Genomic DNA, 27426 nt, shown 5'->3' with positions numbered 1-27426 from the left:
AACACATCAAACAGAACGTCTCTCTCTCTCTCTCTCTCTCTCTCTCTCTCTCTCTCTGCGGGGAACAGTGTGACATGTATGACACAAGCTGTATCCTGACCACCCAGAGATTTGACTAGGTGTGTAGAGGGTCAGTCTGGACACTGCTACTGGTGCTAAGATGCTATTGGAGTATAGATTTGTGCACTCTATACAACACTGCTTTGATGATGCTATTGAAGTATAGATTTGTGCATTCTGTACAACACTGCTTTGATGATGTAAGTGTTGATATTGCTTTGTTTCATATTTCTTTCATATTTTGCCTGTTGTGGTTTTTATAAATTCAATGTGTGGATTGTACACTGTATACTGATACAATATATGATATATCATTCACATCTGAAATAGATATATTACATTTTCTTATTTTTCTTGATTACCTATTTCAAAAGTCTAAATAAAATGGTGTACACATATACCTTTTGTGTAGGTATTTACTTCACATGACTTGATTGTACCAAGGTCATCTCTCCATTCTTTGTATAAACTCACACATACAGAGAGACTATAAGTATACGTATAAGTATATATACTCTTTTGATCCCGTGAGGGAAATTTGGTCTCTGCATTTATCCCAATCCGTGAATTAGTGAAACACACTCAGCGAACACACAATGAGGTGAAGCACACACTAATCACGGCGCAGTGAGCTGCCTGCAATGACAGCGGCGCTCGGGGAGCAGTGAGGGGTTAGGTGCTTTGCTCAAGGGCACTTCAGCCGTGCCTACTGGTCGGGCTTCGAACCGGCAACCCTCCGGTTACAAGTCCGAAGCACTAACCAGTAGGCCACAGCTGCCCAGAGACTGACCTAGTAGGTTTAATGGGATGTAGCCCTCCTTGTCCTTGTCACAGCAGGCCCACCACCACCGAGTCTCTCCCTGGTCCTCCATGCACAGGATGGTCATGAAGTCTTCCTCCTCAGCTCGTCAAGACAGCTCGTCCTCAGTCTCCGCCTCATGGTCCCACAGGCCATATACAGTACTACCCCTCTGTTCATGATGCCCATCTTCTCTTGAATACCTGCACACACACACACACAGGCCATACACCACCCCTCTGGTCATCTTCCCGTCTTCTTGTTAACATCTGCACACATAAACACACACACACACACACACAGGCCATACACCACCCCTCTGGTCATCTTCCCGTCTTCTTGTTAACATCTCCACTCTGGTCATGACGCCTATCTTCTCCTGAACACACACACTCACACACACACCCACGTGTGTGTGTGAGACACAGACCATACACCAGGTCATGTTGGGTGGGTGCCATTGAGAGCATCCTAACCAGCAACCTCTCAGTCTGGTATGACAATTGATCTGTTGCTGACCAGAGGGCCGTACAGAGAGTGGTGAGGGCAGCAGAGAAGATCACCAGAACAGCCCAACCATCCATCCTCTTATACCTCAGATTACTTGCAGTACCCCGGCATTACCACAATTACTGTTGCATTGTTGATTGACAATAAAGTTCACTTTGACAGTGACTTTTTCATTAGCACATTTAACACATACACACACACACATTAGGTTAACATTAAAATCATGTGACACAATATGGTAAGGCTAATATTGTGAGCATTTATGCAAACCCTTATTCTATATTATATATTTATCATTCAAATATTACTTTGTTTTTTGCAAATTATTGTACAAAAAGGCCAAATTAAATTAACCAAAAATCAATTTATTAAAGCAATAAAAAGGAAAATATCCAAGGGTGGTGAATGATTTATATCGGCACTGTATGAGTGCCTGTTCTGCATTTGGTTTAGTTTATAATAATAATAATAATAATAAAGCTTTATTTGTATAGCACCTTTCATACACAGAATGCAGCTCAAAGTGCTTTACATTTGAAGCATGTAACACAATAATAGTCAGTCAGTCATTATCAATCACTTTTCTTTGCTGTTTATGATATACTCAGGATATATTTTTGTTGTCTTCACAAATGTTTGGGAGAGCAGAATCCAGAACCTGCTGTTCTTCATTTTCCCCATAGATGGCAGCAGTACATGAAACACTGTCAAACCCGACAGAGGGAAATGGAATCGTTATTGCCTATTATGTGTGATATCCCAGGCACATCTAAGCCAAACCCTGGACAGAGGGGTTCCGTGAATCTGTGGTGGAATGTGTGCAGGTGGGTGAGTGTGTCAGAGGAGACGCTGTAGAAGGACAGAGTGCCGGCCGACCAGTCCAGAAACACTCCTACTCTGTTGCAGTTAAATGTAAGTGAAACTTTGGGCGAGGCCTTACGGTCATGGCTGGCAGTGTAGCTGTGGCGATATAAAGAGTTGAGAAAAAGAGATGAATGATGACACAGCAGGCCCCAGGATGTGTCGTTGAATCCCAGACGACAGTCTCTCTCTTTTATTCCTTGTTTCCTGTACGCCGCTCCTACATACATCATTGCCGAGTCCCATTCTGCCTCCCAGTAGCAGCGTCCAGTCAGGCCCTCTCGACACAGCACCTGTTCATATTTCCTAAACCTGTCCGGGTGGTCGGGATAGTTCTGTTCACAGACAGTCAGCTTCTGATGATCCTTGGAGAGGGAAATCTCACGGTGGGCTGTGTTGGGGTCCAGAGTGAGCTCACAGGCATCTACACAACCGGGAAGAGTGGCGACAAACAAGTCTTAATTATTTTTGCATTGGTTACACATTTGCCACTGTTTTACTAAAATACTAAATAAATTTAGTTAAATTAATAATAATTTTTATTATTAAATAAATTTCTACTAAATACATTTAATAATACTGGTGGTAATAATAACGTTCACGAATGCTCAATGTTTGTGTGTGTGTCTCAGTGCTTACATTTCTTCAGTCCCGACTTGAGCCAACACTCTGCATCATGATCAACACTGTAGGACATGAAGTGCGAACAGGACAGCCAATTCAGTCATATAGTCATATATATCCACAGCAGTAACAATACTGGGTAAATAATACAGACATTACTCCAGTAGTCATATATCCACAGTCACACTTTGCAGACCACCTACATGAATGTGTCCAGTTTGCAGTCTTGGTCATCCTTTCTCTCAGAGAGCAGCTTGACTCCAGTCTCTCCTGGGTGATTGTAGCTCAGGTCCAGCTCTCTCAGGTAGGAGGGGTTTGCACTCAGGGCAGAAGCCAGAAGCTCACAGCCATTTTCAGTCACACCACAGAATGACAACCTAGAGGAGAAAATATGTTATTTTGTGTATCTATTGCTCACCCTCTGTGTGTGTGTGTGTGTGTGTGTGTGTGTGTGTGTGTGTACCTCAGTATCTCCAGTGTGCATTGTGAGCTCTGCAGTCCAGAGGAGAGCAGCTCCACTCCTGAGTCCTGCAGGTCGTTGTCACTCAGGTCCAGCTCCTTCAGGTGGGACCCATCTGAACTGAGGACTGAAGCCAAAACCTTACAGTGTTCATCCTTCAGAAAGCACTGCTTCAGCCTGGACACACACGAGGAAAGAAAGAGGATAATAGTCATTATTACACAGCTCTTCAGAGTGCTGTAGAAAGTTCCATTCACATGAATGGGCCTTCCAAACGTTCAGAGGTCTCTTATATTTGTATTATAACTGCTGCAAATTGTATAATGACTGCTGTCCATGGCAATGGGTTTCTGCTTCTGATTCATGTCTTTCATATCATTCAGTGAGTAGTTGGTTCGCTTATCGCAATCGAACATTAAATGTAAGTCAGCAAGTAATAGCCTAGTTCTATTTAAGTGTCAAACTATTTGTTTTCTCAGCGGAAGCCACATAACTGAACCAAAATAATTTTAAAAGACCCATTGTGTGAAGGTTCTTCACTCGTCATATAATGAGTAGGACAATAGATTGTCTGCCGTTCATTATTGGAAAATAAGTCCCTTCAGGACGAAGCAAGATCCCTCAGCTCTGTGTCGGAGTCCTGTTCACCCTGTCAGAACTTATTTTCTGATAATGACCGGTGGACAATATATTATCCCTTACTAAATACGTTTCTTGTGTGAGGAAGTTATAATATATCTCCCACCAACCAATTGTTGTTGTATTTTGCATCATGTTGTGTAATTTTAGACTTGGTTTGTTGATTGGACTCTGTGGCCTGTTGTATCATGAGGGAGCGTCTTTATGGATCCCGTTACATTATGAGGCACGTTTTCCACAGCCACAAGTCAATTTTGGCTCACGTCATACTGTGTAATGTGAAATAGGCTTGACTGTTTACAAATCCCTATAGCACAATAATTTAACACCTTTCATATTTATGTCTAAAATGAATATATGTTTAAAATGATAATATATTCCTTACAAGTGAGTTATACGGACAGTTCATAATAATGCTGATGAAAGATTTGGGAAAGGGTCAGAAACAAGGGAAAGTCAGATTGATTGCTGATATGGACTTCCTGTTGGGTCAGAAACAAGGGAAAGTCAGATTGATTGCTGATATGGACTTCCTGTTGGGTCAGAAACAAGGGAAAGATGAACTGATTGTTTGCTTCCTGCACTTTTCCAGTTCATCACACCTCACGGTGGACAACTATCTCAGACTGACAGAGAAAACATATTTCTAAGATCATTTCAAATCAACACCACCACCACATTACCATTATATACCGCTATTTTAAATTCCCCATTAGTATTGTTTATGTGCCATAACGCACGGACACACCTGAGTGTGTTCACTCTGCAGTCTGGGCTCCTCATTGCTGCCGACAGCTGCTCCAGCTCTGACATCAGCAGCCTGCTCTCACTCAGGTCCAGTTCCCCATGGAAGACTGATGTCAAACACCTCCAGGACGCCAAGGTGAGTTTGGAGGCTGACAGTCTGAAAAGGCAACATGATCTTTTCAGTATAATAGTAATAATAGTAGCAAACAGAAGATTCTCAGAGCAGATTCACAACTGGCACCAGCAGGAATGTTTTCATGATTGTATTATTTGTCTGTGCATGTGTGTGTGTGTGTGTGTGTGTGTGTGTGTCTGTGTGTGTGTGTGTGTGTGTGTGTTTGTGTTTGTGTTTGTGTGTGTGTGTGTGTGTGTGTGTGTGTGTGTGTGTGTGTGTGTGTGAGGTTGTGTGTGAGGTTGTGTGTGTGGTGTGTGTGTGTGTGTGTGTGTGTGTGTGTGTGTGTGTGTGTGTGTGTGTGTGTGTGTGTACCTCAGTATCTCCAGTGTGCACTGTGAGCTCTGTAGTCCAGAGGAGAGCAGCTCCACTCCTGGGTCCTGCAGGTCGTTGTCTCTCAGGTCCAGCTCCTTCAGGCTTGAGGTCGAGGAGCAGAGAATGGAGGCCAAATCCTCACAGTGACTTGAAGAAAGGCTGCACTTTCTCAGGCTGTGGGGAGGGACATCACTCTTAGCAAACAACAAATGCAATATGTTTGCTGTAATTAATGATTGTCATGGTTGGTACACTTGAATTACAATACAATCAGGCAACCTGATCCAAACACACCCAGTGTGTATGCGCAGCGGTGGTAGCGTAGTGGTTAAGGAGCTGGGATAGCATACAGTAGCCCGAATGTTGTGGGTTCAATTGACGGCTTCCACAGTTGTGCCCTTGAGCAAGGCACTTAACCCCAAATTGCTCCAAGGACAATGTAATGTGGTTGACGTAAGTCATTTTGGTCTGCTAAATATAAATGTACCGGTAAATATGCGTTTTTGTCATGTTGGCACACTTGTATTACTGGTCTCCCACCCACCCAAAAGCCTGTGAGTGCATCAAAATGGATAAATGAAGCGTATGTAAAAGATAATGCCAGAATAGCGGTAATGGACAGGATATTAGAGATTATAGTTACTACAATCTGTGGGTAACCTAGCTCTTAAAGTTACAGCGGGCTAATTGAGATTAGAGATTATAGTTATTACAATCAGTGGGTAACCTAGCTCTTACAGTTACAGTGGACTAATTGTTTGGTGCTTTAGTTTGAATTTGTTGAATAATTTGTTGAATTCTAACAGAACCTCTAATTTGACAATTGCTTGTATATACTTGATCATGGAGACTGTGTAACCACCTCTGATCAACAATAAGTCAGAGAGCAAACTGCAGTGCTCCAATAGCCCAATTCAATACTTGTAAACAGCGCAGCGCAGGGTCAGAAAAATGGAGCAGCTAATAGACCTGCATGTTGAGCTATGAAGGTATGTGCTGTCATTGTTACCAAAGGACCGCAGACCGTACCTAAATAAATTATCATTAGCTAATGGCAATTGTTTCCCTGATCCTGAGCTGATAACAGAATGGGTAGACGACGTTAGGAAGTGGCCAGAGATTCATTGGCCCACTATATAAGGCCATCTGGTTCACACGCCCAGTGTGTATACATGCAAAAAAGTAGCATAAGTGGGCATCTTTCTTGGCGTTTCGTTGACGTTTCAGTCAATTCACACACACACACACACAATTCAATGGGATGGAAAGTTTTCTGACCCCGACATGCATACACCTTTTCTGTGACGTGAACTGTGAAGGGGTCTATAGATATGCATATGAGGGTTCTGTCAGGATTGTGTATGAAATTGTGAGAGTGTCTGCCGACCTATTATGGTGGGCCGTTGGGCAAAAAAACTAAAAGGTAAAAAAAAAAAACTTACATAGGATGCCTTTAAAGGAAAGACAAAAATATTTTAAAATAAAAGGTTTTCTGTACAGTAAATACACAGTTAAAAACTTTCACCTCAATCTCTTGACTTTACAGTGCGGATTCATCAGGCTTGCGGTGAGATCCCTCATGGCTTTAACATTGCAGGAACAGCAACTCAGATCCAGATCCACCAGCCGGGAATCTCTCATGGACTGAAGAGAGGATCCGAGGTTTTCAAACATGTTGTTTTCGGTACGACTGCAGCCAGCAAGACTGCAGGATGATCAAAACAGGAGGTTTAATGGTCGTTCATGTCACATGCATCATAAGTCAGAACTTCAAACAATCAACAAATGTGATGCCTGAGATGAAGACTGAGACAGTAGATGTTGATTTTTGGTTGGCATTAGGACATCAGGTTTGAAAAATAGGTTTTTACATGGGTCTAAAAATAAGATTTAGTAGTGAAATTAGTAGTAGATAAAGCACAGCCTATCGGCTGCACTTGGTGATACAATACCATGTGCGCTTATGTATTGAAAATGTCTCAGAACTATTCTGATGAGCTAGATAGAATGGTCTGAAGTTGACAACAGCTGGATTGATTGAATGCTCCTATAAACTACCAGCTGGCTCATAGCTAAAATAGTTGAGGTGTCATAGGTGTCATTTTTTAATTCACAAACCAGAAGTGGTCGCCATGTTGAGAATAGAGAACATAATGCTTACCTTAGCCTCTCAAGCATACAGCTGGAGTTTGTTAGGGAGCCACAGACAGCCTTCAGGCCTGAGTCTGGCATGGTGCTAGAATCCAGGTACAGCTCCTTCAAGTATGATGATGCTGACTGCAAGACTGAGGCCACAATCTCACAAGACTGCTCATTCAGATTGCAACATGTAAGACTGCAGAAACAAAGAAAATACATAAAATGAAGAAAAGCAGCAGCTGTGTGATTGTAGCACCTTTGACCACATGCATAGACATGGCACATTTGCTCGATGTTTTGTGTTTTTTGGCTTATTTGCTACTTGCCGAGCTTTTCTGCACCATTTCACAACTGGGACAAGTCTCTGCTCTCCGTCATCTGTTGTGTTGTATTTGCCAATGTCAAACTCGTCCAAAACATCCTCGGACTTCAGGAGGGCGTCTGCTAAGGCGGAACAGTGGGCTGGTGAGAGTTCTGCTTCTTGTTGTTTCTCATAGATGAAACTCTGCAGGTCGTTCTGCAGTGAGTGGTCCTTCATCTCAGAAAGGCAGTTGATGAGGTTGATGAATCGATCAGGGGAGATGTTTTTTCCTCCCACGCCTTTTAAGTGTTTGGTAATTAATTCCAGGCTTTTGAGGTTCTCCTTCCTGTTCTCTGATAATGGGCGTGTCAGCAGGCCTTCAAGGAGTTTCTGACTGGACTCGAGCGAGATGCCCAGAAGGAAACGCAAGAAAAGATCCCAATGTCCGTTTTTGCTCTGCAGAGACTTTTCTACAGCTTTCTTCAGCAAGAGGTAGAGGAAAACCTTTTTGGGTTTTACTTTGAGAAAAGATTCCAGTGCTGCCATGTCCTCATTCATGAAAGAGACAAAAACAAATAAAGCAGCCAAGAACTCCTGAAGGCTCAGATGCACAAAGCAGTAGAATGGCTTCAACACAAACTTGGGTTCTTCTCTGAGAATTTCCGTACACAGGCCAGACTGCAGAGAAGCTGTTTCCATGCCACGTGACTTCAGGACATCTTCATCAAACAGTACAGTGCCATTTTCAAGATTTCTAAAAGCCAGTTCAGACAACCTTAAGATGGTTACCCGATTTGCCTCCAGGATGTTCCTTTTGTCTGGTTTCACACCATCATATTTTCGTTTTTTCTTGTCAAGCTGTATAATCAGAAAGTAAATGTACATTTCTGTAAGAGTTGAGGGAATATCCGCACTGTCATATTCACCCAACATTTCCAGCAGAACAGTTGCTGCAATGTAACAGAAAACTGGTATGTGGCACATGATGTAGAGGCTCTGTTTGGTCTTAATGTGACTAAAGATTTGCTGAGCTCGATCCTGATCATCAATCCTCTTCATGAAGTACTCCTCCCTCTGTTCCTTTTTAAACCCGTGCACTTCTGTGATGCGGTCAACGTACTCAGATGGGATTTGACCAGCGGCTGCAGGGCGCGAGGTCATCCATATACGGGCGCTACGGAGCAGGTTTCCCTTGATGAGGTTGGTGACCAGCACGTCTAATGTCGTAGTCTCTGTAACATCACTCACAAAGTCACTCTGGAAGTTCAGTGGAAGTGTGCTTTCATCCATGCCATCAAGGATGAAGACCACCTGTAGGTCGTCGTACAGTGTTTCCCTCAGTGGCTTCAGCTCTGGGTAGAACTTCAGCAGGAGATTGTGAAGACTGATATTATTTTTGAGCAAGTTCAGCTCTCTGAGAGGAAGCAAAAGGAGCAGGTGGACTTCCTGGTTAGCTTTTCCGTCTGCCCAGTCGAGAATGAACTTCTGCACGGACACCGTCTTTCCAATGCCAGCAATGCCCTTGGTCATCACGGTCCTGATGCGCCTCTTTTGTCCGAGTAAAGCTTTGAAGATGTCATTACAATCGATGGGCGTGTCATCTGTTTTTCTGGACATCTTATTGGTATGCCACACTTCATGCTCATTGTTCACATCGTCACTCTCTCCTTCGATGATGTAGAGCTGTGTGTAGATCTTGTTAAGTGGAGTTTTACTTCCTCTCTGTTGTAGTCCTTCAAATATACAGTCAAAGTCATCCAGCATCCTGTCCTTGTGACTCGTCAAGACTCTCTGCACAGTTCCAGGGTCTAGATTAGCTGAAACACATTAACACATTTTTAATGTAAATAACTTAAACATCTCACACAGTTGAATTACATATCTGGATGTGTCCTGTCAGAATTAAGAAAGCAACATTTACTGACTGATTAGCGGTGATTCATGTTTTTCTGCAGAAAGATTTCTTGTCAGTTAGTGTGTGTGTGTGTGTGTGTGTGTGTGTGTGTTGGAGGGGTGGGGTGAAGCAGAAAAAAAACACACTCCACAACTTCCACCTTCTCCAGCGACTGATCTACTTTAGTCTGAGGGCCTTTAAATGCAATACAACGGATGTGTTCTGATAGTTGTCTTTGGAGTGGATGAATCATTTGACATGTGTTATCTATTGCCAGCATCTATAAGTGAAACAAAAATGAGTGTTATTAAAACAAAATGAGTGTTATTAAAATAATAGAAAATGTCTCATTCAGGAGTATTGCAAGGCCTATTTGGTGTCTAGCCATACACCCCACCGTTCGAAATTAATGTCCTTCACTATAAAAACTTAAAAACTTCACTATCACTATCAAAACTTCATTATCAGCCATTGAATTATCTGAATGGGCCTGGCCATCTGTGCTAATTAATGTCACTAAATAAATTAAAATATATAATACAAGGTATTGCATGCTGTCTAAGAGTCTTGAGGCAGCTATAGAGGTAAGTAGGTAATTTAGGTAGATACAGCCAACCTACCTGGACCTTACTAAATAAATGAAAAATGTGCATAAAATCATTGGTCATATTGTAACAAGCTGGGTGTTATTGATGTGCACATGATGTTCTTGGTCTTAGTGTGTGCTAGTAATTACCGAGCTCTACCAGGCTTGGAGAGTAGCGGGGGGGCAGGGGCGCCAGGTAATCAGAATTGTTACTTTAAGTTGTCGCTCTGATTAAGGAAGAACAGCAGTTTTACGGCGTGGTCTGTAGCCATTTAGGTTCTGCAATAAACCTGCTATTAAGATCAGCACAAGCTTCTGCTTATGTGACTGATGTACCGGGTGACATCACTACAGTATGTATATTGTTCATGTAGAAGGTATTGGATTTTATCCAACATGTTCAGAGTTCAGTTCACAGAGTTCAGAGAGATTTATTCATCACATACATAGTTATATTAGTATATCACAAGCAGTGAAATGTAAGTCTGGTTAGCTTCATGACTGTGTAAAGTAGATATACTCTAAGTAAACAGATAAGATTAAAAGCAGAAGTTAATAATAAATAATTCAAAATAATAGAATAATAAAGTGACATGAATAATAATAATAATAATAATAATAATAATAATAATAATAATAATAATAATGTTATTAAAATGGGATGGAGTCCATGGTATTAATAAGAGTTGACCATGTTGAGGAGTCTAATGACCTGAGGGAAATAGCTTTTTCTTAGTCTCTCAGATGTTTGAGGCAGATATGGAGGTAGGAAGGTATAGTACAGTATGCTGTGTTTGGAAAATAGGGTCCCGCTGGATTTTCATGTAAACATTTATTTTTTTGCATACAGCGGAGAAAATAAGTATTGAACACGTCAACATTTTTTTCAGTAAGTATACTTCCAGAGAGGCTATTCGCATAACATTTTCTACAGACATTAGTATTAACTTAAGTAATCCAGACATATTAAAAAATCCAAACATTAATGTCCCTAAGTAGAGTTATGAGTAAAAAAGTGGAATGGCACAGGGAAAAAGTATTGAACACACTAAGAAAAAACAGTACACAAAGGCAAGGAATGGCAAGGAACAAGCTGGAATCTATAGATAGTTAGAGAGTAATTATCCCTCCTATCTGTGCAAATTAATGTAAGCTGGGTTAGTACATATTGATGAGCTATAAAAAGGTTTTTCGTTACCAAGTTGTCACACAAGAAACATGTCATGATGGGTAAAAGCAAAGAGCTCTTCCATGACCTTTGCAACATTATTGTTGCAAAACATACAGTATCAATGGAACTGGTTACAGATGCATTTCAAAACTTCAGAATCATCCAGTAAGCAGTATTGGAGCCATTATCTGCAAGTGGAAGGAACATCACTGCATCGTCAATCGGCCATGCACAGGATCTCCTTACAAGATTTCTGACCAGGAAGTCAGAAGGATAGTCAGAAGTGTAGCCCAAGAGCCAAGGACCACTCCAGAAAGACTTGGAGGCAGCAGGTTCAATTGTTACAGAGAAAAGGAGGAGGAGAAATGTCACTGTGCATCACCCTAAAAATACCATACCAACAGTGAAGTTTGGAGGTGGAGGCATCACGGTGTGGGGCTGTTTTTCATCTCATGGTACTGGCAGACTTCATACAGTTGAAGAAATGATGAATGGAGCCATCCACCAGAACAATGAGGATGAGACATGGCTAGACCTTCCAGCAGGACAATGATCCAAAGCATTCAGCAAAGGAAACTCTCAACTGGTTTCAGAGAAAGGAAATTCAGGCCCTGACTTAAATCCAATTGAACAGTTTTGGAAGTTACCTAAAGATCAGGATTTACAAGAGGGACCCCTGGAATCTTTAATATTAAAAGACTATCTGTTTAAAAGAATGGGCCAAAATCACACCTGAATACTGCGACTGATTAGCTTCGCCATAGAGGAAATGCCTTGAACCTCTCATTACAAATAAAGGGTTTTTCTACAAAGTATTTAAGAAATTTCAGTAGGCGTGTTCAATACTTTTTTCCTGTGGCATTCCACTTTTTTACTCATAACTCTACTTTTGAACATTAATGTTTGGATTTTTTTATATGTGTGGATTACCTAAGTTAATACTAATGTATGGTGAACATTTCATGCAAATAGCCTCACTGGAAGTATACTTACTGAAAAAAAAAATTGACGTGTTCAATATTTATTTTCCCCGCTGTATTTTGCTAATAGAGTCTAAGGCACAAGATTTTGTTTGTCTTCAAATTTTCACGATCCATCTTTAGTGTTTTTTTCTGTATGTTTTAAAATAAGCGATTATATCTAGTCTGAAAAGTGATTTTCACATTTTCTTCTAATTTTTTGACAATTAATTCCACTTTTTGCACACAAAACCCCCAGATAATGTAGAAAGGTTGTTGGTTCTAAAACAATATCCATAGTTTTCAAACTTTGAGTGTCTGAAAAGTGTAAAAACACCTCCACCCTTGTTGTCTGTCAAAAACGATTTCTTAATCTTTGCTTTTCTTGATGCTTTCCTTGACCTGCAATATCATTCCATTATCTACCTTAAGATAAATTTGCCTTGAAAATAATCTATAGTAGTACAGGCAACACAGTACACCACTAGGTGTCATAGGCATGGGTAGTTGAGTAACAGTAGGCAAAATTAACAAACAAAAGAAAATAAGGTACAAACAAACAGACAAACCACAGATGGCCCTCTCAAAGCCTGAACTAATACAAAAAACAAATAACTCAAGGGAAAACATTGCTCAGACACTAAACCATGTGCATTTGCTCTCTTTAAAAGCAACGGGTTATCCACAACCAACAGGCCGGGCGTGCAAGAGAAGCAATGAAGTCTTAGAATTAAGAATAAAGCCATGTTCTTCCAACAACAACCACAAACACCCATGCGGCAAAAATATCAAATGACCGGATGTGTTCTCCCAGACAGGAAGCTACGTATATGATCACCACCCACGGGTGGGCGTGTGCGCCAGCGCTGCAGGTCAGCCTTTCCACATACACACCTGGCTTTAAAGTTCACCCTCCTGGTAGCATACAGTACCTATCTACTGCCAAGGCCTGAAGGGGATGGGGAGAATATTTACTTCTGCTACATCTCAGAGAACCCATGTGAAACAGACTGTGGGAGGTGGAAGGGGTTTGAATGCTGTCCGGCAGTATTATGAGTGGAACGTCTTAAGGGGGCCCTCTTCCCCATACAGCCTGATCTTATAGTGTGTGCCAATTCCATCAAGACACTCCACAATTTCATACTTGGTAGACACCCATGTATCCTGGATTTTGTGGCAACCGTGAAATGGTTCTTGCAAAAGAGTATAAATTACATTTAGCAGACACTTCTTGACCAAAGTCACTTACATACTGTATGTCAGCTATATTACAAGGGATCTCATTGTCCCCGGAGCAACTTGGGGTTAAGTGCCTTGCTCAAGGGCATAACAGTGAAAGCCGGGAATTGAACCGACAACTTTCAGGCTACTGCACACTAGCCCAGCTCCTTAACCACTACACTACCACTGCCCACTAGAAAAACACTAGAGTGCCATGTGGTTGGGTACAGTGTCAGGACCGCACACTGCAATCTCCCAGAAGAACTAAATTTATTGAGTTAAAAACATAATGCAACGTTTCGACCAACCAGGGTCTTCATCAGGCCTGATGATGACCATGGTGGGTCGAAACGTTGCGTTATGTGTTATGATTGCAGTGTGCGGATAACTACTCTTCTTTCCTTGATAAGCTTTTTTGTCCTGCACCTGGCCTCAGTGAGGTGGGATGTGCATACAACCACTTTGAAGAGGACTACAGTGTTAGGACCACCATGCCTACGATATGCCGCAGCATCTTCTAAGTGTCTCCTAGCACTAGCATAGACAGAAGTCAGGTACTCTTGATGTTGCACCACCCAATCAGTCGGTGGACTGTCCCTGTGGTCACCTCCAGTATTTCCAAGTAGGTGGTCGACTGATAACTGTGGCTTCTGACCGAACATCAGCTCGTATGGGGAGTGCTGTGTGGACTGGTACACGGTGGTATTATAGGCGAACAGGAGCTGAGGGAGCAACTGGGGCCATTTACGCTTCTTTTCAGGGGGTAAGGTCCTGAGCAAGTCATGAAGTGTCCTGTTGAAACGTTCACATTGACCATTCCCCTCTGGATGATAAGTGGTGGTTCTAGTCTTTGTACTGTAGGTGTCACAGGTGCTTCAACAGCTCCCCCTCAAAGCTGCGCCCCGAACAGAGTGGATTCTCCTTGGAATACCATACACATAGAACCATCTCTCAGTTAGAATCTTAGCTACGGTGGAAGCTCTCTGATCAGGGGTGGGAAAGGCCTGGGTAAACTTTGAAAAAACATTTGTGACATCCTGTGCTAGCCCAATCCAAGAGAGTAAAGTCAATGGAGATTATCTACAAAGGCTTAGTGGCTAACATATTTCCCAAGAAGGTTCTGGCTTGGGTTGTCTTGCTTTAGCAACCACACAGTGCTCACACTCAGAACACCACATTTACACCTCATGCCACATCTAGGGCCAGTAGCACCCCTGTCATATCAGATCTGTGGTCCTGTCCACCCCCAGATGGCCGTGGTTGTTGTGTAGGCTAGTGAGCGCTTCGACTCGCAACACCTTTGGCAGTAAAAGCTGCAGCACTGGATCCCTGGAAGGAGGAGCCTGGATCGCTCGGTACAAGGTCCCATCCACTTCCTGTAGCTGGGACCACTGCTTTATCAACTGCAGACTTCCCTTGGTTCACTCCACTTGTCTTAACGGGTATGTGGTCGTCCCTGTCACCAAAACCACAGGTATCTGGAAATACAGGGATCAGTCCCTTGCAGGACTTTCAGGTCTCTTTTGGTTCAACCAGGGATAGCAATTAGCTGTCCCAGGACAATATTTGATGTTGTAATAAAGAGGGCAAGCTGAGAAACCCAGCAATGTTCCAGAGCGCCCAGTTTCGCTGACTGCAGGTATTGGAGGGGATTGTTGTCAGTGTACACGGTGAACGTGTTGCCCAGGAGATACTTGCCATTTTTTTTCTGTGATTGTGCACTTGACTGCAAGGAGTTTGAGTTTCATGGCACTATAATTTGACATGTTCCTCTCACTTGGCCGCAAGCAAAGGCTATTGGTCGCTGTAACCCATCCTTCTCCTGTGACAGAACTGCCCCCAATCCTTCATGGCATGCATAAGATAAAGGGACGACTGAAATCGGCATAACCTAGGACTGGTGCTTGAACAAGCACTGGGTGAAAAGGCTCTGAATCAGGGGATATACTGACCGGATATTTTTTATGACATGCAGCATATCAGGAGCATCTTTGATCATATCCTGAGTTTTTAAGAATCAGTGAAAATATTGATTTATTTTGACTCCTGATATGCCAATGAGATATCAGGGGTATGCATACCCAAATCACAAGTCACACACACCATTTCTGGATATCTTTGGGTAGGTCTCCACCCTTGGATAGGCTTAGGCTATCATATTAGATAGCCTAGGCCCAAGATCTGCCTAATTAAGTCACGCATGCCCTACGCCCAAAACGTACCATAAAACATCACTGATAGGCTATTTGCTGTTTGATTTCTATCTAATTTCGGGACATTCAAAAATAGACTATTTATAAAGACTACCTTTTTCAGGTCAAGGCTAGCCTACTTACCTAATTATTTTGGTTATGGTTCAATTTCAATGATATCTTTGAGATTTTATAGTTGCTATAGTCTGTAGGTCTAGCCTACTTTTTATGTATAATATGCATGAGATCTGTTGGAGGAATAAAGTCCACATTTTAAATTATCTGCTTTCCCCTTGTCCCCAATGCTGTCTGCCAAAACGAATTCGGTTCAGCTGGAGTTGCCACATAACAACAATACAAAGTTAAATTTAACAGTAGCCTAAACAATTTGAAGTAGGCCTACATTAAGAAGAATAGCAATAATAAACAACAATTCAATCAATAGCCTATAATGAAAATAAATACATACTATATGCTACAAACCATAACACATAAGAAAGGCTTACTAAACTTGTTAAAGTTGAGCATCTATAATTTCATACTATTTTAACATTACAAGCTTCCTTGTGGGCCAACACAATGGATCAATCATGTTGTAACTTGTCTATAAAACGTGGGTGACTGATAAACCAATGTTGATTTAATTAAGGAACAAGGCTTCAAATGAAACTGACGTCAAACTATATGAGAACCAATAATGTTAATAATCAGAATAGTAGTAATAGCCCACTTGGCTACTATGTTTTGACACTTCTACAAAATCAGTTTGGTAGTCATTTTAATGTAACTAAAATATGCAGGCCTAATAATTTCCACGATTTCTTATGCTTTGCCTCTCGATAAGCGCATGCGCACACACAGCATACCCATCCCCCACCCCTGACTGACTTTTCAACGAACTCCTTGGTGGTGACTTCAACCGTCACTTTACTGTCATGCATCTGACTGCAAGCTGTACAAACTCTGCCGTCATCATATCCAAGGTAAGAACTACAGTACTTTTGTATGTCAATTGAAAACTGGAATTAATTAGGAAAATACTGTTTTTAGCATTAATGTTAACCAAAACCGTTTGTTAACCGTCATGTTAGAATCAGCTAATGTTTGCTAGCTTGCGAGCTAACATCGCTAACGTTAGCTGCTAGCTGTTAATGTTAACTTTTCCAATAACTAACTTTACCATTGTGTGGAATATCTGGAATGGTAGTAATATCATATTCAACAATAGGTCTGTCTGAGATTTCGTTATGGATGTAAAGTTTTAGTTTGAATGAAATGGCCAAGGCTATCAGGTACGAGTAGGTTAGCTAACCTAGCTATAACTTCTAGAAGCTACATTTATAGTGGCTGCTAATGACTATGCAGGCTAACGTGAACAGGGGGTTGACATACCTCAATATGATGCTGACAAGTGAAGGGATCTTTAGTTTGTGAAGGGTAACGTATAGTGTTATATTAAGCCATCCTTACACCAGAAGACTTGACCAGATTTGGGTAAGATTATTGAAAGATTGTAGTCTTTTGAGTAAAGCTTGAAAGCCAAATCTTGTCAAAGGTTTCTGATGTATGGGTAGCATTAGGCAAAATGTTATTCATTTCATAGCCCTTATTTGGTTGTACCTGACTTGTGCCAAGGCATGTGTTTATTTAAGATGCATGTGAGGGCATTAGTGCTTCAGTGATAGTCTTTTCACGTTATGTGTAAGCTTATTTTGCAATTTATTCATCTTAATTTCCCTCTGTTCTCTGTTTGCAGGCAGTGAGTTCTGAGGACTGCTTCCCTGAGAACACTGAGTGCATTCTGGAATATTCCAAATGTGTGCCACTTCCATACAAAAGAAGTTTCAATCCCGCAAGAGAGTTCACTCACCAGGTAGAGAAAGACAGACAGACACACACACGTAGAATAGCAAATAACATTATAATGTGTGTGCATGTATTTGTGTCTGTTGCTGTGTTTAGTTTATCCCCTTTTTTCACGTGTCTGTTGTTATGACTGTAGTGGGCTCCATCAACAGACCAGGGCAAAGTCGGTCTGTCCTGCTACTACTACATGCTACTTGACTATGTTTGGAAGCCATGGCTGCTGCCCTCAACATGCTGTAAGTGTTTGTGTGTTTTGAATGAGGGCTATGTCACTGTGCACACTCTAATTTGTTTGACAAATGTGCAATGTAATGCATTAATACAGGAACTAATCATCATTATTGTCGTTTTTAATAATAGTCTTGAATTTTGAAGTTTAGCCATGTTTACCATTATGTTGGTGGTAATGTAAATAATGTGTTGAATATATGCCAAACTGAGCATAATCATAATTTAGTTAAATCTTATTTTCTATTTACAGAAACTGAAACCCTGACAAATAAACTGATACCAATAATTAACATTGATGGTGATGGTGGCAAGGATGCCTTCATAAGGTAATTATCATTTTTGTTTGAACACCTGATTGACTTACCAACTTATTTTTTAATGTTTGATTTTTATCTTAAATCAACAATAACATAATGTATAGCAATTGATGTTTTATTTTTTTTTAGGTGCCATCCAGCAAGTCCCAGCCTGGAGCCAGAGGCTGGCACTGCACGTCAGATGGGGGAGGATCTATGCATCAGAAAGGTGGTTGAAGCAAGAAAGAGCTTCAGCAGACAGTGTTGCAATTAGGTATGATACTTTTGGAAATTTTGGTATGGAAAGTATCATACCTATCACTTTTTGATAGGTATGATACTTTTGGAAATTGATCTTAATGCCTTAATTAAAAAAATTAGGAAAAATCCAACCTTTAATGACAGCAATTTTCTTTGTGAATGAATAATGTATCGTAAATAAATAAGTGTTCCTTAAAGGTTGGATTTTCTCTTTTTTTTTTATTAAGGCATTAAGATCAGATGCTTTTTAAATGTATGTGTATGCTAAGGTTATATAAACTTATGAGCACAACTGTAATACATATCTCCATTACTTCTAACTATTGCACCTGACGTCTAGGCTGCTATTGTGGGTTTGCTTTTATTTGTCACACAAGCTGAGTTAATTATGTTCACGGACAGGGTCAATTGTAACATATACTTTCTTTCTCTTTTTACAGACACCTGACTTTTACTGCCAAAGGGACCATCAGAGCACCTCTCCCTACCATCTATACCAGAAGAGTACGGACAAGGGCCCAAAATGTTTTAAAGGACGTTGCACGCCCAGACCATGGACTGTTTAAACCACTGTGGTCAAGCAGAAGTCTCTGTTCTCACTCGAGGCAGGTCATTGAAAGGGGGCGAGTGTCACTGCGTAAGCCCCCTACTGCAGGCGAGAAAGCCATGTTGATTTGAATATTGATTGATAAATACAATAAAGGCCATGTAACAAATGTTATTGCCTGTCGTACAGTATATGAATTTTCATGTTAAAGTAAAATAAGTCATTGGGATTTAGCAGGTGTAAGTAAATAATGTAATTAAGTGTATGTAAAATTAATGTGAAATATTATTTAAGTTAAAGATGCACAATAAGCTCAGTGATGGTTATGTACTATCTCACATTTAAAACCATTACATAAATCACCATATATAAATCACATGATTAATTTGAAAAATAAAGGCATAAAGCCTATCGAAAAGCAAATAAAGGCATACACATAAATGCCTGCAAAATTAGCTGTATCTGGCAGTATATGGGCTGTATATGCGTAGTCCCATGTTTGACATATCAGGGGGTATATGGGAACAAGAACAAGTGGTGTCCGGGGTCATATAAGTAGCTAATACTTGAAACATGGATCATATCAGGTGAGAATATGAAGTCTGGATATCTTGCATGTCGTCGCAGTCCCATTCAGGACTTTTGATATGCTCCTGATATGGCAATTGGCACTAAAATATCAGGAGCATATCAATCAATATATTTCCTGATATTACACATATCAGGAAATATATCACTATGAATATTCCCTGATTCAGAGCCTTTTCACCCAGTGAAGGCATTCTTTTAAGGCTCTGAATGTCATGAGCTCTCTCTCTGCCTGGTAACACGTGCTGATTGAAGTCTGATGACCTCCACCTGTTCCTGCTCTGCTCTGCCTCACCCTCGTTAACCTACCAGCTGCACTGCATTCACCACTCATCATGTCCTGTATATAAAGCCTTGCTTTTCAGTCCACACTTGTCAGATCGTCTGCAACCAGCACCAGTTACCTGCCTGATTTGGAAAACGCCTCTGACTCTTTGCCTGTGATCCCAGACCCGCTCGACTACTTCTGTGTTCTCCAGCCCCGGTAATCTTGACCTGCCTTCCGTCCCTCTTCTACGAATACCGCCTAGTCCTTGACTGTACTGCTGCTTCGTTTCAATTGCTGTTGTGTGTGTGCTTCCCCCAGGACTTCCTGGATCATCCAGCTCCTGCCATCGCTGTTTGGCTACTGGGGGAACACACACACGCAGACTCTTGGAACTCCTGTACCCCCCCCGGAACCCCCTTAACCCCCAACCCTTAAATAAACTTTTGAACGTGACGCTTTTGTGGTCCTCGTCCTGTTTGGTGTCTGACACTGAATCCAGAAAAAGTTCTGAAGGCAAACCTGAACATGACTACATTCAATGTTAACTATCCAATATTCAGATGTCTGTAATTGAAATGTATGCAAATTAGTGCATAATTAATGAGATATTGTTAAATTACATGCATAAACATATATTTTCAGAAAACTTGTAATGCAAATAAATATTGTCTCTACATGAATAATCAACTAGTAAAGTTAAATTAAATTAAATTAAGTTAAATTTTTTACCCTATTCACCCATTCTATGTTGCCTATGGAGGCCAGTTTTAGGCCGTAAATGCTAATTAGCAGGTTTAAAACTAAAAAATCAGCTAAGTAAATATGATATTCAGAATCAGCACCCAAAAATTAGGCAGAATACCCTCGTAACCAGTGTTTTCTCACATTTGACCCCCAAGTGATAGTAGTCCCAGTCTTAATTATGCATTATATAAATGATGATGTAATTTAAGTGTTAAAATGGATTGTGAAAATTTGAAGACAAAAAAAATATTGTTCCTTAGACTCTATACAAAATATGCAAAAAAAATCAATTTTTACAAGAAAATCCAGCGGGATTACACAAGACACCGTACTAGTAGTTTAGGTAGATGCTGTAACAACGGCTGACCTACCTGGACCTTTGGACTCCTCCGTGAAAGACAGGCTTTGGATGTTACAGTGTGTTATTGTAGGAGCGATGACCCGAGCTCCAGTCTGGGCTGTGATTGTAGCATTTACTACATGCTGCTGCTGCTGGTCATTTCCTGTGTGTGTGTGTGTGTGTGTGTGTGTGTGTGTGTGTGTGTGCGTGTGAGAGAGAGAGAGAGAGAAAGAGAGAGAGAGAGAGAAAGAGGGGGTAGAATGATGAGAAAGACATTTAGAATTTGTTAGCACTCTGTCTTATGCAATGTTTTCTTCATTAAATGTTTTATATAGAACTCTTGGATATAATAATAATAATAACAATAATAATAATAATCTACATGTAGGAGAAACATATATGGACAGTTGCCAAAGCTAAACGCCTGACCCGTGTCTGGACTTTGGTTCTGGGTGGTTCCCTGAACCCAATTCCACAGTTTCCCCAACATCATGTGAGTTAGGCGACCCAGAGGAGTGACCTGATACTGAACACAAGATGGACAGAGGAGTGACCTGATACTGAACACAAGATGGACAGGTGGGTACAGGGGACAAGTAACAATAATAACAATAATACAAAACATAAATAAACATAAATACAAATAATAATAACAAATAAAGGGAACATGCTTCACTGTTTGTTTCTTAGCCCTTGTTTCTTAATGAAGTTCTATAGAACTAGTCCATAGTGCACAATAATAATAATAATAATAATAGTAATAATAATAATAATCCTTTATCATGTCACCCCTTCTCTCTCTCTCTGTCATCCTGTCCCCCTATGCTGTAACACGATTAGCACTCAGGACAGCCCAAGATGAGGGGGGAGATATATAGAGTCTCTTAGTGTAGTGATTATAGTAGGAGAAGGGGGAAAGAGAGATAGTGTCTTAGTGATTATAGTTTGAGAAGGGGGAGAGAGAATCTCTTAGTGATTATAGTTTGAGAAGGGGCAGAGAGAGATATAGTCTCTTAGTGATTATAGTTGGAGAAGGGGGAGAGAGAATCTCTTAGTGATTATAGTTGGAGAAGGGGGAGAGAGAATCTCTTAGTGATTATAGTTTGAGTGTGTACAGTAGTAACTGAAGCAAAGAGGAATGAGAAAAGGAAGTATTTGGTCCTCTCTGAATATCTCTCTTCCTGTCAAGTCTTCCTTTCTGGCACACACCCAGACTTGTGGTTTCCCTGCACTAAAATGCATCAGTGAGCTATGACAGCTCCTGATTCAATGACATACTAAACACACTAAACACATCACTTGTTCATAATGTCTCCCTTTGTGCTCTCTCTCTCACTTCAAAAACAGAAGTTTAGTTCAGTTCTTCCCCTCCCCTAGCCTGGCGGGCCATCCTATATCATTGAAATGTATAGTCTGGAATCGAACCATTCACCTCGCTTAATCCAAGGGGCGGGCAGAGAATTGTCTTTCAAACTGCCTAGGCATGCAATAGGCCAGCGCTACGACCATATCCGTATCCGGTCGGCAAAACGGCAAATACATCCTTCTTCAAAAGGAATTACTTAAGTGCATTGTGTTGCTCAACTTTCAAAGAAAAGCACAAGTCCAACTCCTCCAAAGTTGACGCCAACGCCGATTCAAACAACCGCTCTTCGTTAGCCATAGCCAGTGATGTAGTACTCGAGTCCGGTCTCGGACTCGAGTCCGGTCTCGAGACCGATTTCTGCTTTCTCGGACTCGACTCGGACTTGTTCCTTCAAAGACTCGGTCTTGACTCGGTCTCGGACCACAGTGGGAGGAGAAGGACTCGTAATTTCAGACCGAGTCCTCGAGACCAACGCATTTTTTATGTTCATATCAAAAAAATGTTTATGTTCATATCAAAAAATCAAAATGAAATTTCACGGCGGCCGTCTTTGCCCCTTGTTGGCCTTGGTGCCCCCTTCTTTCAATATTCTGCTTTGCGTCCGTTTAATAGCGATTTTTATTTAGCCTATAGCCTGTCAAAATAATCTTAGCATCACAGCGCAAACTAATTCAGTTTTACACATTGGAGAAAATGACAGCGCATGGCAAGACAGAAAGTGCGTCCAAATTCACCCATTCTTCTCAGTTGAAATACTCGCAATCGCTAAGCCTACTCATCACACAGGCACATGTATCACATCACATGAAAGAACTTTTTCTCAGCTTTTAAACAATGTTAGCCGCTAATTGCTGTGGTGAACGGTTCGCGTTCGCGAACGGTTCGCGACAAACCATATATCAGAATAAACAGCAGACCTTACCGAACACAAAGGTGTAAAGCAGTCCCCTGTACAGTAAGCCGTTCCAGAGTATTCCGGTTAAATTAAAAATGTAATCTGCAGCAAGGTCTACATTCATGTCTCCAACTTTGGTCTTTAGGTTTCAAAATGTGTTTAAATCGTTCTTCATGATTTCATAACAGGCCAAATACAAAATAAATGTTACAAATATTGCCTAGATATAGGTAAATATTAAAATCAGAGGATATACAGCTGAGTAAGAGTTTGTGAAAGGAGTCTTAATGATCAACAAATGCTAAGCATGCATCAAGGTTGCATCAGTTTCTTAAAGCTGAGCTGTGCTTAAATTGTTCAATACATGATTCCATAACAGGCCAAATATAAAATAAATATAAATATTAAATATAGCCTAGACATCTAAATATTAGATGATCAGATGATTTTCTATGTAATATGTCACGTTTCATGTTTTTGTAATGTTTCATACAGTGATTCAGGTCTACTGCTGTGAATAGGCTAAATACAACTTTGATTATTTTTATAGCCTACTACTGTATAGTTAACTTTGGCCTTGGTGCCCTGACATGTGGCCTTTGTGCCCCCCACCAAATATGCCCAACTGAAGGCCAAGTGGCCTTGCCCCTAAAATGGTGAAATTCCAAGCCTGGGCCTAACTGTTGATTATTAATTGGGATGATATTAAATCATATGAAAACTGACATGTTTTTATGGTCTTGGTCTCGACTCGGTCTCGACTCAGTCTCGACTCCTAAAGGACTCGGTCTCGACTCGGACTTGCTTCCTCAAAGACTCGGTCTTGACTCGGACTCGACTGTATTTGAAAACCAACGGACTCGGTCTCGACTCGGTCTCGACCCTTCAAAGACTCGGTCTTGACTCGGACTCGGCATAGGCGGTCTCGTCCCCATCACTAGCCATAGCCACCTTCCTTGTTGTTCACTGTCACAGGACTGTCGTTATCCTGTTAAGCCCGCCTTAAGACTCTCTAACAAAATAGAGCGCTGTGATTGGATGAAGTCCACGGCGTCAGCCAATAGAAATCCCTATGGTTTGATACTAGACATACAGGCTGAGCAAATTAATTTGCCGCCGCTAGGGTTTCTAGGCTACCCCTCCCCCTCTCTTTCCAAAAACTGAAGTTTACATTCAGTTCTTTCCCCCTCCCTCTCTCTCCAAAAACAGAAGTTTACATTTGGTGCTTTCTCCCCTTCTCTCTCTCTCTTTCTCTCAATCTCTCTCTCTCTCTCCAAAAACAGAAGTGTACATGCAGTGAAAAACAGGAAACATACCTCTTCCTCTTCTGGGTCTGGGCCATGGACTGATCTGTGGTGGGAGGTCTGTGAGGTTATATAAGCCCCCTAGAGGGAAACAACGGCATTGGCTGAGGCATTGGAGAGCAGCTGTGCCATTGGCTGTTTCCAGGGACAGAAGCCGTGCCATTGGCTGAGTGGGTGTTCAGTCTGGTGGCGGTGCGGTGTTGTTTTTCTGGTTTCTCTTTTTCCCAGAAAGATACAGAGAGAAGGAGAGACAGAGAGACAGAGACAGCGAGTGAGAGAGAGAGAGAGAGAGAGAGTAGGGGAGATATGACAGAGAGAGAGACAAGGGGAAAATAGAGGGGTAGCTTTATCCAAACATCCCCTCCTGACAACATACAGTATGTGTGTGACAGATCTGAATGTATGCCACTTGCTCGCTCTGTCTGTGTGTGTGTGAGTTACTGTAAACATTTTGGCCACCACATAAAAGGGACACAACCAGCAGCTTAAGCTCAAACTGAAGCATTAGTCTTCTGACTTCAATAGAAGAAAACGTCTATGGGGATTGCTATGGCCTACTGGTTGTGGAATATCTATATCCTTTCGGTATCTTACAGGGTATGCCTGTGGCAAACCCTCTGGTCTAGGGTTGCCAACCGTCCCGAATTGTCCAGGACATCCCGTTTTTTTGGGTGATTTTGAGTTGTCCCGTAAGAGACAGCTCCAGTTCCGAATTTCAATCACAGCCTCATCGGCCTTGTCTAGTTGTCAATGGCCAATAGTAGGCTACTAGAAACGCACCTGGAACAAAGTGTCCAGTGCCGCTGCTACCACCACTCGCATCTCGCACTGCGCGTAAGGCACCAAGGGACAGACTCGCTCAGGGAGCACCACAATTTAGCCAGAGAAGCTTTACTGCAAACTTCTTTTCACTCTTCTTAGAGAATTACAATGTCAAAATGCACCAACAGCATCTTACATAAGGATGATACTTTTTTTTGACTCTCAGTCTCCATTATGCAGCAGATCTAACTTGAACGTTATCTTTGAATTTCCTCAATCTATCCTACTTGTTTTAATTGGGAAGGCGTCTGAGCACGTGGCAGGTTCCAGCTGGCTTGTCATTGTTGATCATTTTTTTATCCTTTTTAATATGATAAACTTTTAAAAGGAAACCATGAGGACAACAAAAACAACGCTAGAGGAGATTGCACAGTTATCAGGTTCCCACTAATGACCATTTATAATGTGAGAGAGCACTTTGACAGGATGCACACACTGTGATTTGGACTGTGATAGAATATGAAGAGTGTTTTTTGCATTTGTGTAATGAAATCGGTGAGTCTTGAAGTCTTCAATAATTTGTTTCCCTTAGACTAGCATTTACGTCAAGCACATGATATGCCAATTGAAACACATTCCACTCAGACAGCTAGGTGGCTGCCAGGGGCCCGTTGCACAAAAGCAGAATTAAGACATCTGGGAAAAGTTATACTGAGCTGCACTCAATGAATCCAAAACAAGAGCGTACAGGCTTAATTGGTTGCACAAAGATCAAGCCAGGATGAGCAGACACGGATTCATCAAGCCAGGTGAAACCTATCCTGGATAAGTGCGCGCTCACGGCTCTCTCAAATAGACCCTGCCACCGATCACAGATTCACTGATTCACCATGGCAACTAGAGCGGCTTCATTGCTTCTTCTACGGTGTAAAGTAGGTAGCGATAGCCTTTTCACAACCGCCACAAACAGCAACACCTCTGTTTAGGAGAATATTGCAACTAGTGTCGTGACCACCATGCGCAAAATGGTTACGGCGCTCCTGTGATGTCACATTGTCGCATGACAGGTCAGGAATGGCGAGTATGTAAAAGTTAATTTATGATCACAAACATTTAAATAATGACAGTGGGTCTAGTTATATGTGATAACAATGTGTAGTGGGCAGTGGAATAACTATTGGTTTCCGTTGTGGTGACTGCTGACTGAGATAAGGGATGAGATTAAATTGATCCTGTAACTTAGCCTGGTCTGGAGCAGGCTAGCTCCACAGAATAAATTGCCATGGTGACTTATACCATAACTGCTGCCCCCTATCCCGCTTTTGTGCAACTGGATCACAGATAAATTGAGCCAGGATAATCAAGATATCCCGGCTTAATCCCTTATCCTAGTTTTGTGCAATGGGCCCCAGGTTCATAATTGCAAACAGAAAATATCTAGTTAGCATCATGTCATTACATGCTTCTATTTACAAAGGAATGAAGGTTGTTTATACCAACTTAATAGTATGCTTATCATTGTTAATATTGTGCTATTCACCTTATTCAGCCCCGCCCATTTTTCTAAATTCCAGGTTGTCTTTAAACTTCCGGTCGGCTAGCTACGTCTAGTTAGCTTCATTGGGATAACACGGCAGAAGAGGATAGAGAGGCTAACTTACAGAACAGCGGCTAACTTTTTCCTAACTTCAGATAGGAAAGCTGTATAACAGAAATGTCTTAAGTCACCAAAATCCTAAATAAACGTTCCTAACTTTAGGATGACCCATAATATATGATGCCAGTCATCTCGATAGAGCTCTGCTATCTCAATGTATCGCAATGGATGTACTGCTCAATGGGAAGTTCGGAGACAATGTGGGCAAAGCTAGCGCCCCCATGTTTGCGCGCGGAATAAGGTGAATAAATGTGGCACAAACAATGTTAGAGTTTGTGGACTAGTCATAGAGTGTTTGAATGGAGCTGGCAAAATCTAATGAATGTGTAGACAATGATCTTAAAGTGACAGTGCACCATTTGTAAATAAGTTAAACAGCATCAAATTGGTAGTATTTCTTAAGAGATGTATATCAATAAGAAATGTCATTGTTATCATCTGAAACATTTTTTGGCTGAAAGTGTCCCTCATTTGGGGTTGAGAAAGTTGACAACTGTACTCTGGTCTCAATGAATAGGGTAGCACATCACTTAGGCTCCATCAAGCATGCAAAAATGTTGATGACATAGGCAGTAAAAGGGTCAATTTAGGGAATGAGCCCTCAATTCATTCACTATTTTGTAAAACTAGCGCATAGATTTACTATAATTA

The 27426-nt window shown here is 41.4% G+C and overlaps 2 protein-coding genes and 1 long non-coding RNA gene across 7 annotated transcripts in view; 2 read left to right on the top strand and 1 right to left on the bottom strand.

Annotated features, from left to right (window-relative positions):
• Positions 1–27426, top strand: part of LOC121719407 (NACHT, LRR and PYD domains-containing protein 3-like) — an 851137-nt gene that overhangs the window by 724058 nt on the left and 99653 nt on the right. The window lies entirely within an intron of this gene.
• On the bottom strand, positions 1906–24438 carry LOC121719404 (NACHT, LRR and PYD domains-containing protein 12-like). Of its 2 annotated transcripts, XM_042104995.1 has the most exons (11): positions 21197–21316; positions 20823–20954; positions 7653–9444; positions 7349–7522; positions 6713–6892; positions 5188–5361; positions 4702–4857; positions 3318–3491; positions 3058–3231; positions 2870–2916; positions 1908–2654 (listed from the first exon to the last, which is right to left on the bottom strand). In XM_042104995.1, exons 3-11 carry the CDS (start codon positions 9389–9391, stop codon positions 2077–2079), a joined length of 3396 nt encoding a protein of 1131 aa, XP_041960929.1. In that variant the 5' UTR covers positions 9392–9444; positions 20823–20954; positions 21197–21316; the 3' UTR covers positions 1908–2076. The 2 variants fall into 2 exon arrangements, with proteins under 2 accessions (XP_041960930.1, XP_041960929.1); XM_042104996.1 differs by lacking the exons at positions 3318–3491; positions 4702–4857 and adding an exon at positions 24369–24438 and having other exon boundaries at positions 1906–2654; positions 21203–21317.
• LOC121719682 lies at positions 15369–19020 on the top strand. Its single transcript, XR_006034287.1, has 6 exons — positions 15369–16633; positions 17407–17523; positions 17653–17752; positions 17998–18073; positions 18194–18317; positions 18745–19020. It is a non-coding gene; the product is annotated as an uncharacterized LOC121719682 (long non-coding RNA).

This window comes from Alosa sapidissima, chromosome 9 (assembly GCF_018492685.1).
Source record: "Alosa sapidissima isolate fAloSap1 chromosome 9, fAloSap1.pri, whole genome shotgun sequence".
In the NCBI taxonomy this organism is placed as follows: domain Eukaryota; kingdom Metazoa; phylum Chordata; class Actinopteri; order Clupeiformes; family Clupeidae; genus Alosa; species Alosa sapidissima.
Note: the sequence above shows the minus strand (reverse complement) of the source record. Positions and strands in the feature narration are given on the sequence as shown.

Coding starts and splice junctions, on each gene's coding strand:
- LOC121719404 (XM_042104995.1), bottom strand. CDS start 9,391: ATGCTGGATGACTTTGACTGTATATTTGAAGGACTACAACAGAGAGGA. Junction 6,893..7,348: donor TGTATGCTTGAGAGGCTAAG/GTAAGCATTATG, acceptor ATCATCCTGCAG/TCTTGCTGGCTGCAGTCGTA. Junction 2,917..3,057: donor TGCAAACTGGACACATTCAT/GTAGGTGGTCTG, acceptor CATGTCCTACAG/TGTTGATCATGATGCAGAGT.